Here is an 11,014-nt window from a genome sequence, read left to right as displayed (position 1 = left end):
TTTGGCTCCTCTCTGGAACCATCGATAAACTCCCTCCAGCCATCAGGACCGAAGAAGCCTCTTGGATGAACGCCGATAGGTCTTCAAGTGAAGAAACTCAAGTCCAGTTCTCACAATGAGAAGATTTCAACAGGGATATAAAGCATTATCGTTCTCCAGAGGTTCTCCGGTTCCTCTGGCTGTCAAAAAAACCCACAGGAGCTTCATCAGAGACCCTAAATTGCCAAAATGTGTGAATAAGAGAGTGAACGGTGGGCTTTCTGTAGATGTGGCCCAGCGATGGAAGCCCTCCTCCGTGAGTGAGTGCACGAGACCAAACCACATGCACGTCTTCTTGACTCACGCATTATTCTAACCTTCATAATCTTCACAAAATGAAAGATTTAAGACGTGGTTTAAGACGTTCGGGCGAATCTGACTCGCACTTCATGTCTCCTTTAAAGAAAACGTTAAAACGCCTTAAAATAGATGAGACAGACGACGGCTGCACTTCACCTCCGCTCCGCCGTGTTCAACAGATGGACTCCATTTATTTTCTTCAGTTGAAAAACAGCTAAAGACAACTTATAAAAAACACATGACGGACGCAGACGGGGAAATAGCAAAACGGAGAAACGGGACCGAGTTAGAACGGCGTCACACGGATTTTGTATCTCTTTCGCAAAAAACACTCTTAAAGCGTCGTCTTGTCCGGTTGAAGCCGAAGGTCAAACACATCCTTATTTCACAGTAAAAAAAAAAAGCCCCGCCGTGTTCCAGATGTCTGACAGGGGGGTCAAATATGGAGAAATTCTTTCGCTTCACTCCTCTACCATCTTGATTTAGCGTCCCGTGTCTTCGGCGGCTTGTGTAACACCCCCGCCCGCCCGCCCGCCCGCCGCCACGGATTCCAGAAGGCTGGTGTCATTAGCGGCTCTGCATCCTCCGCAGTGCACTGAAGAAGAAAAAAAGAAATGCTAAGTGAGCAGAAACAGGTGTCGCCTCTGCTTATCTGACCTCCCGGTAAGCTCGCCCAACCCGCCGAACCCCCCTCCGCCCCTCGCGCGAGGCGAGCGTGACATTAAACAAAATAATAGGCTCCGGTAATGGCGACACGGCGCCCGAACGGTGGCGGAGGCGGTAAAATAAAAGGTTTAGCAGCCTCTTGTTGTGGCTGCGCGTTGACAGAAAGGGCCGCGGTTGAAATGATCCGTGACATTGCTCCCGGGTCGATGCTGGGCATATTAAACACGCTGACGCTCTGCAAGCCGCCGATGGAGAATGGCAGAAAATGTAAAGTTTACGGGTTCTCTGGATCAGGACTCGCTCGGATCAAGTCCTGCTTGCACTTAAAGGTAAAAGACCGATAACGACACCACGATTGCTAATTTCACAATGTGCTCGGCGATTCAGCCGGAGGTGTTAAAAGGTTCAGATGTGTTTTGGGGACGGCTTGGGGAAAGAAAACCGGATCAGAGGAAGAAAATAAAAAAAGAATCATTTCAAATAGCCAATGACATCCAGCGCTCGTGTTCGGAGAATCAGGAATTTTCCCAGAATAAGAAAAACGTCCCCGAGGAAATGTTAAACCTTTCACAGGAGCGAGATTAAAGTTTTTGTTTTTTAGGAACGTAATCTTTTTGACACGATCTTCATGGTAAGAGAAGACAGATGCGTCTCTGCAACGTGGAACCACCACAGTCGACGTTCGTCCACCGGCAGGAGTCGGGTTTCCCGCCTCCGGAGGACAGAGAGACGTCTATCCTCTTATCTCCTCGGAGAGATCATGACAAACAGATGTTTCTTTCGGCGCCGTTGATGCTTTCTGATGCAGGAGGGGGCTTCCCCTTCATCGATAAGTCAAGATAATATATTTCCGCCGTTCGGCTTCTTCCTCGGAAAGTCCGATCGCGTGTCAAATAGAAGTTTTAAAATACGGGCGTTTCGATCTCCTGCCGCCTCATCGGCTCGAAGGAAGGGGTCGTCGAGATTCCCATCTGTTGATACATTTTCTTTTAGCCGCGTCCAACTTGCAGAGGTCGAATCATCCGAAACACCGGGATGGAGTTTTCCGCTTTGTCAAGCTACTTCTATGTTTGTTTGTTTTTTTTAAAAATACTTTCCAGAAGGCGACAAATGAAATGATCGTCTGTAGCGCTGATCCCGGGGCGTCGCCGGCCGAGACGGGGTTCAGCCCGGATCAATATCGGGGCCGCTTATTATCCGGACGTACGGCCGTTCCCTCTCTCAATCCGGGCAGTTCGGCCTCTCCGGTATCACACATGTTTGGACTGCGGGAGGAGAAGGACCAGGAGGAACCTGGAGGCCCCTCACTGAAAGGCCATCTGAAGAACCTAGAGAGCAAGGACCTTCTTGCTGTGAGGCGCTAACCACCGCGCCACCTTTTAAATGTAATTATGTGGGTAAACAAAGTGAGAATATTACAATCTAATCCACTGTTTTCGGTCTGTGTAGATTCTACAGCGGACTATTGATCCATTATTGACTTTTCCAAAATGCGTCACTGTAAATGTGTTTGGAACAGTCGTAGACGCCATCATTTAGCAGCGGTTATTTATTCCAGCGAGTCCATATTCCTCATTAGCTGTTAGGATATATATTCATTAGGCGACGGGTGTTTTAAATGTACAGAACCACCTACACAAAGGGCCGTTGTCTCCGGTGTCCAGGCAGTAAAAGCTTTTATGGCGAAGCACATTATTAGGCTGTTTATTGCGGAGGAAGGTGAAAGTGAAGTTTGGCTCCGGGGATCCTCTGCTCCCGTCTTCCAGGGATGGGTTTTTTTCGAAGGGGATGATCAAGGAGCTTTTTGGCAGAAAACGCAACCGGATGAAATTCACATCACCGGGAACTTCACTCGCTCGCGAACCGAAGCAGCCTCCCGGGTGACGGCTGAAAGTGAAGAAATTCAAGTCCGGTCGCCGAGGCCAGAAGATGTCAACGAGAATTCACCGTGACCCGCAGGACCCAGGACCTCCACCGAGGTGTCCGCGGAGGCTCCAAGCCATGCAGGACACGGTAGAAAGCTTGCCGTGGCAGCTGGACTCGATCGTTTTCTCGATACTAAGATTTGTCAAGGATCAATACGGAGCGGTCCGTTCAAAAAATTGCAATTGCCACTTAAGAGCTTTTGGTAAAATAGCATACAAGACGGTCGGGCTTCAGAGGAACGGGCTTTAAATGAGGGCAAACTGACTTTCATGCTTTTTGTGCAATAAATAAAACATGTATGGACATAAAACAGCATTTCTTTCCAAGACAAAAGTAGCTGAGTCAAAAAAGCCTGATGAGGTGGAGTTAGGGATTCGCAAAAACACGGCAAGACGGAGAATTCCATCAAATCCGCTGAATTATAAGCCAACAAGTTGCGAGCAACGATACTTTCTGTGTGCGACGTGGTGCAGGTTCCCATTTTATTCACCCAAATGACAAGAAATCACTTATTCAAATTTGACCTCGTATTTTGAAGTCGCAAGTTTGTATTTTTTGGTCCACGCGGATGATATTTGGTTGCCCGAGATATGAAAGACTGAGCCTCGATGACGCGACCGCCCGCAAAATTTAACAGAAACCGAAAGAACGTTTGCATCCTGCTGCTCCTCTGGTAGCGGCTCCTTTCCTTCCTTTTCTAGGTCAGTAGCACAACCGTCGGCGATGGCCAGACCTCGCTGAGGTCGGATCTTCAGCGGCGTCCGGCCAAACCGCATCTCCCGTCCTTTGACGGGGTACAACTTTCGTTTTCAAAAAAGATATGCCTTTGGACGATTTGTCCACATGTGACTTGGAAAGTGCTTTGCCCGGCAACGGTCAATGTCGACGTCTGAGCAGATGTTGGAAATTAGACTGAGCGGGAGTTCCTATATTTTTGAGAAAGAAGAAAAAAAAAACTGTTTTGAGTTAAGGAATCAAAGTTACCATGGCCTCGAAAGCCGACCGCAATCAGTTGATCCTGCGTAGCTTCGGCCAAATGAAATATAATCCACTCTGCGGATTTATAGATATCGGGACGGTAATGGGACCTTCTCCCGCTGGGTTGGAACTTTGATGATGAACAACCGGGATCTTCAAAACTGATTAGAGAGTTCAAATGAATGATTGGGCCAAATTTGTAACCCCTCACGGTATTACTTTCCCAAAATGGGACAAATGGGACTTCTAAGCCAAACAGGAAACGATTCTAATGTGACTCAACATTTCAGAGAGAATTGCTAAACAAGCGACGGCCCTTCCAGCGAGCGGCCTCTGACCGCCGCCCGGCGCCCATCCTGGGCCTCTCAGTTTCATACCCAGTCGAAACGCCGCCCGGCGGCGATGAAAGCGCAGGACGGGGGAATTTGTCCGCTTCCGCCTCGTCTTCCTCCGTTCTCAGAGTCTCTCACGGGCGGCGCCAGCTTAGGTAGCTCTTCTAGTGTTTGGCGAGGACGTCACCTTTGACCTTCAGAACAAAAACAGTAGCGGGAGCAGCTCAACGGGTCCCACGTGAGGGACAATGGGAATGTGTTTGGACTTAATAACAGGAAACATGAGCGTCGGGGAGATTACCTCAGCGTGGCGGTTACACGGAGGGGGGGTTTCGGCTCCTCGTCGGCCGGCGCAGGATTTTCCTGCAGTTTGTCGTCTTATTTGTATCCGTCAGCCGGCTGTTCCTCTCGGGGAAGATGTCAGAAAGTGCGAATTGACAACGTTGACATTTGACGGCGGAACGAGCGGCGGTTCCCGCTTCGACCCGAGAACCCGTTTGATCCGGGATCAAAGTCCGCCAAAAGAAAAAGGCCAGACGGGAAGAAGCCGGGAGCTTGTAAACAGGAGGCAACGGCTTTCCGTTTTTTATTCTAAATTTGATATGTACAGGAAGAAAAGTGGCTGTATACATTTCTTAATACATCATGTAAAAGTTTTCCGCAGAAAACGACCGGAAAAAAAACAAAACAAATGAAAAAACAAACAATTGCACATCAGATTTACTTCAATTTTTTTTTTTTTTTATACATAAAACATCCGGTGGTACGACATCGTCCAAGGCAAACAGGGTTACAAATATACCGTTAACCGCCCAAAGTGTTGGCTCTCTGTGGTAATAAAATAAAGATTCAGGAGGGAGTACCAACCACATAAATGACACGCGTAATATGATATTAGAAATAATGATGCCGCGTCACCGAAAACAAACAACGTCCCGCCCGTCTTGGCGCAAAACATCTAGGCACTTGTCAGACCTGGAACCGGGCAGCCGAACGCCACAAAGAGACGTCCCAGTACATCCTTCTAAAATGTGTCGAGTCTGTTTTTCGACGCGCTCCGTTCGAACCCAAATACAATCAGGGAGAAAAAAACCCCCAAACATTAAAATTGGAGATAGAAAGTCACCCCACCCTGCGCGGTTTGTTTAAAAAGTCCCATCTCAGCTTGGATTTTTGAAAAACACTTTGTGTCTTCGTGTCTGAATATGTACATACAACGTGGAGGAAACGGGAGGAAGAACATCTTTCCACTGAAAGAATTCTCACAGGTTGTTTTGTTTCTCTTCATCCTCTCTAATCCCGGCTCTTCCTCTCCAGCCACGAGTCTTCATTAACTCGGGGATACGATGTATACCGGGCAGCCTCGCTCCGCATATGTGAAGTGTAGGAGTCTAATTATGCAGAGCCTATTTATTCTCCGCTGCTTTATGATGGTCATATTCTTCTTTTCTTATCCTTTCTACTTTCCCTTTTGAAATAAAGTTTAACACCTGGGCTCATTTGTTTGCTCGCAGGCAGATGAGGTTCTCATTAGCAATGAAAAGGCGCAGTCTTTAGGCGTTTTTTCCTCACCGACTACAACTGTTGCTCATGGTCGGAATAAAAAATAAAAATTAGAAGAATCTCACAGGTCAAAGAGTGACTGGCGAGTAAATAACATGTAGAGGTTTTGGTAAAATAAAAAAAATAAAAAAAAATAGTCTGGCATTTTGGAAAAAAGTGCTAGTTGGCATTGAACCCGGTCTTGTTGATGCCCAGAGGAGCCATCGCACCTTCTGTCTGCGGCGGTAAAAAGTAGAACAGCCTCTGGTCATTCATCCAAACACCACTATTATTAATTTCAGGTGCGATTCGAGAATGGCGTTCTTGGAAAGACGCGCCCGACCGGCACGGAGGGCGCGACCTTCGAGTCGGTTAATGATTCCGTGTTTGCCGAAACCTAAGCGAAGCATCTTCTTGTCATGATTCTCCCTCAGCATATTCATTATTTTGCCCGACCTTTACCAAAGTGTTCTGCTGTCTGGATCCGGTCAAACCCTCTGAGACTAAAGTCCTTTTGATGCGTTAACTTTGTCAATTCATGAAGTTTACCTTCGCTTCACCAAGTCCTTTTGTGTGTTTTGAAGCCTCGACATCGTCTCCCCACTCTGTCGCCTGAACCCGCGCCGACGTAGAAATGCAATATTTTGCTGATCATATATTTTTGTCTCGGTTCATCTGTTTTTTTTTTTTTTTTTTTTTTTTTTTTTTTGTCGAAGCTCAACCAAGCTTTTTAATTGACTGGGAACTTTTTGGTTTTGCTGCGTCAAAAAAGACAGGATTATTGTGGACTAGATACAAGCAAGGTGTCTTCTGGCCTGAACTGCAGACCTCTGGACACCTCCACCCAGCTTCATTTAGTCAAGTTAGTTTATGGTCCAAAATGAATCAAACAGCTCGGTAGCCTAAATCGTACCGAGTCATCTTGGGACCTTGAACCCCAAGTGACTTGTTCCGTTGCATAAAATGACATTTTGTTTTGTTGCCTAAACCTGAGAGGCTCACTTTGTAGGCTCCAAGTAACTCATTTGTTTTGTTGCCTATATGTACACCTGAGACATTTAGCTGCCCAAACCTGAGGGGCAGAAACGCAACAAACCTGGACAGAAAAGTCAATGACAAATCCAGCGGAGGAGAGAATAAAGCAGGAGGGACCAAATGTCGGCGTCTTTCAAAGAATGGCGGTAAAACCCAAGAGGAGCATCGACTGGGAAGACCAAAACGGAGCGAGGGTTTCTTCGTAAGCCTGGCGTGAATGGGTACGAGAAATAACTCTCTGGTGACTTTGCGCCATCGAAGGTGACCCGTTAAAATCAAAAGAAACATATTTGGCGTCTTTTTAAACGGCTTAACACCATTATGGTGTCTTATGTGCATTTCCTTGGTAGTAGGTGGAACTTAAGATGATATTTGACATGATAATGTACCCGTAAAAAAAAAGCGGCGGCACCTCCCGGGTTTTAAAAGCTCGTAAATCAAGGTTACGTTAAAAGAATACATTTTGAGGATTTAATTTGAATACGACTTTGAAAACCAACAGGGACAACGCTTCAGATGAAAAAGCCTTAGATCAAAAAAAAAAAATGTACATGTGCTTTTGGATCATATGTGCTGCAAAAAAAAAAAAAAGGACAGAAGATGAGAAAATGAACTTTATGACAACAAAAAGATGGCAATTTTTTTCTACCCGGTATAATTTGGTGGTAGGCTTAGCGAGCCACCGCGGATCACCTGGACCGTCGGCTGAAACACCGCCTGCTGACTTGTGTCTTTACAACTCCGGGGGAATGAGTTTAAATAAATCAAGGGCTTTGGAAAAAGTAGCTCAAGGATAACACTCCTGAAAGTAGGTAGCACTCTGACTGTTAATGTGCCGGACAAAAAAAAAAGAAAAAAAAGGGCATTCACTTCCACTGTATTAAGGTGGTGGTGGAAAGCAAAGGTCAGCAGGTAGAAGTGGAACCATCTGCCATCAGAAATCCTGCAAGAAAATGTCCTTTTAAAAGTCTTATGGGTCTGTTATACCATCTAACACCTGCAAGACTGGATCGATTCTGAGTTGTTTTGTTTTTTTCTGCAAACCAATCTGCAGAAGAGTGTCGACTAACGGATTAAAAATACCAAAAAAAAAAAAAAAAAACCTATGACGCCAATTAAAAGTAATTCATGCTCGAGAATCATTTCACCTTTTGTTGAATACGGAAGAAAAGCAACGGCAATCTCACACTCGGAGGCTCGTTGTTTCTTCGCCGATCTTTTTTTTTTTTTTTTCCTGTTGCTTTTATTCCCGTCTTCCCTCCCGAAGCCGAGTCCTGCCTTTGGTGGCGGCGGCAGGCAGCAGGTGGCTTGTGATGAAAAATTCAGCGCCGAGACCGACTCGGGAGACGGAGCGATGGAGGCGAAGGAGGCGAAGGAGGGGAAGGAGGTGGCGAGATGAGAGGAAGGTTGGGAGACGAGCGAGACGGGGGGAGGATGAAGGTGCTGAGGTAGAAGAAAGAAGGCTAATGAACAAAGAGGGAAAACAGCCAGGGAAGGCTTGGAGGTGGAGATCCGAACGGGCCGGCGAGGCAAACCCAGAGCGGTGGAGGGGGCGGGCGGCGGATCGGGGCCTGCCCGGGACTCCTCCGCCGAGAAAACACACAACGTGAATTATGCATGGCCTGGGGGGGGAGGGAGGGAGGGAGGGTTTTCTCTTTTTTATTAATAAACACACGGTGCCCCGCTTCTTTCATGCACTTTGCCTTGTTTTCCCTGCTCCCCGGGGAGGAGTCAAGTGTGAGAGCTTATTCAGAGGGAGGAAACAAAGGAAGTAAATAGATAAATCGCAGGAAAACACCGGTTGCGCCGGAGTGTGTTGGAGATAATCTGGAAGGGCTTATTTGGAACCGACAACAGGGGCGCTTTGTGAAACCGCGACACGAATTTGCGTACCTTGTCGCGCTTCTACGGGAATCTTCCGACGGGCCCGGAGCGACGCCCGCCAGATCCGTCCGCGCGATGGTCGGATCCCGATCGATGAGTCCTGGATGAGCCGTTTGAGAACAACGGAAGGCACTCGGCCCTCGGGAGGCGGGGCGGCTCGCGCCGGGCGGGTGAGCGGCGCAGCGAAGGGATGGAACTCGTACGCCCGCGCTGAGCACACACACTGTTTACCTCAAAGAGTCTCGCTAAAAACCTCTACTTTCAGATTTATCGCGTCCGCTTCCGCCGATTCCTCGTCGGCGCTCAAGAATAAAAAAGTCTCCCTTTCTCCGAGCCCAACCTGTTGAGCCTGGCTAACTGCGAGGGCGAGGGCGGCACGTCGTGGCGGTACGGACCCTTGGGGGACGCCGGGTCCTTCGGATGCTGCGCCGAGTAGCCGTCGTAGCCGCTGTTGCTCTCCTGCATTAGCTTCCCTTTGGCTTCCTGTTCTCGCCGTCTCTGCTCCTGCCTCAGCAGCTCCTGGGCTTCCAGGAGGACCCGAGCGTTGACGCCGCCGCCGCCGCCGCCGCCGCTGCCGCCCGGGTAGCCGTTCCTGGAGCCCTGGTAGCTGGAGTACCTGGGGTTGTCTTTAGCGGTCTGGAAGCCTTCGCCAGGCGGGTACGCCTTGTCCCACGAGTCCTGGGCGACCGAGCTCGGGGTTTTTCTGGATTGTCTGGAACGGAAGGAGAAATCACTTGAAATTGTTATGTTTTACTTCAAACTCTGGCACAACAATTTACTTCGGGATAAATAAAGTTGTTCTTATTCTTATTCTTAAAACGGGAGGCGCCCGGAGCCGTCGGTCGAGCCCCGGACACTCCTGTGGCTTCAAGAGACACCCTTCAGACCCACATTAAAATTTGACCAAGTTCATCCATATAAACTGGAATACATATCAAACAAGATGAATGTGATAGAGATGTCTCCGTTTTTACTGCATGGAAATGAATAAATAAGAAGTGGTGAAGGCCTACAGAGATGCATCTCCGGTACATGGAACATCACAGAATCAACCCGCTGCTTATTATTTTTCACTTTTCTACATTGATATTTCACCGATGCTGAAAGATTCAATGCGCCTTTCACCAATGGCAATGTTTAATAGATAGTATTTCCATAGATGGAATTGGAAGCCCGGCGCAAACGGACGAGTTTGTCTGCAGAAAAACAAACACTTGCCATCTTTGAATTTGGCCTCGCGTTTGAGGCTCAAATATAGCTCACGCAGTAAGAAGTGCATCTTCCGAACACCACCTTCCGTCGCTCGAGGTTTTCCACCATCGCGCCTTCGGAGAGCTGGACCTTCCTATTGGACCGCTCTGGTCACGTGACAATTGTGTGATTTTTAATCCCCATGGTTTGGAGTTTGGCGATACCCTTAGTTTTTACACCCTCGGTTTGAAGGAAGAGCCCGATCGGCAATGAGTCTTTGTGGACTTTCGACGTGATCTCCAAACCAGCTGGATAGTGGATTGTGGTTAAAGGTCTCAGCGGATGAGATGCTCGGCTCTGGAGACGTTTCCCCGCAGTCAAGAAAACAGCAGGAGCCAAAAAACCCTTTGTAATTTTGAAATGAATGAACACAACATATAAGGTTTGCCTTCATGCTGTGTACAAACAAAATGGGTGTTGCATTTTTTTCTAAATGACAAAATGATATTTCTGCATGCAACAAAACATTTTGAACTCTGAAAAAAAGATATTGGGTTGAAGGTCACTTTGAAGCGAAACACTCAATGTCTGTTTGGGTCCTTGTATTTATGAAAAAGTAAATAAATAAAGCTGAATTTAAATAATCCACCGGCAGCAAACTGAACATGCCGTCCTCTCTGCGCGTGCTGTCCTTTGACTGGCGCGTGCAAAAATAACCAAAAAATTAACATTTTATTTAGATGGCGGGTTGCCGACCCCTGGTATAAAGCAAGCATATTTGGAAATGTTAATGTATTAAATGGTTTACACATATTCCCATTTACATTCCTAATCTCAGGGGTGGAATAAGAACACGCGAGGTTGGGTTTTATGTTTCCGAAGCTTAACTTACTGTGATTTACATTCATTTACCAAGTCCTGCCTTTTTTTCCCCCCTAATCTTGTTCCGTGCCATTCACCGGTTTGGTCTTTTGAGTGAATTCACCATCTTCAGTCTGAGGTATTTCAATTAGCTTGTTAAAACCAACGCATACGAAAAAAAAACAACACGCAAATGAACGAGTGCCGTCCTCGATGAGAAATAGGGATCGTTGTCAAGCGTTGTCGTGGCAACCGGACTT

At 47.3% G+C, this 11,014-nt stretch overlaps 1 protein-coding gene across 6 annotated transcripts in view; it reads right to left on the bottom strand.

Annotated features, from left to right (window-relative positions):
* Window positions 1–4,802: 4,802 nt before the first annotated feature.
* Window positions 4,803–11,014, bottom strand: part of pard3ab (par-3 family cell polarity regulator alpha, b) — a 302,221-nt gene continuing 296,009 nt past the window's right edge. For 5 of the 6 annotated variants that reach the window (XM_086153154.1, XM_086153155.1, XM_086153158.1 and 2 more), the window contains one exon: window positions 4,803–9,414. In XM_086153154.1, the coding sequence (XP_086009280.1) occupies window positions 9,006–9,414 (409 nt within the window). In that variant the 3' untranslated portion in view covers window positions 4,803–9,005. The remainder of the gene's footprint in view (window positions 9,415–11,014) is intronic. The other variant, XM_086153157.1, reaches the window with a different exon arrangement.

This window comes from Fistularia commersonii, chromosome 10 (genome assembly GCF_037954325.1).
Source record: "Fistularia commersonii isolate RoL2024-O1a breed Wild chromosome 10, RoL_Fcom_v1.0, whole genome shotgun sequence".
NCBI lineage: Eukaryota > Metazoa > Chordata > Actinopteri > Syngnathiformes > Fistulariidae > Fistularia > Fistularia commersonii.
This window is presented reverse-complemented; position numbering and strand designations above follow the sequence as displayed.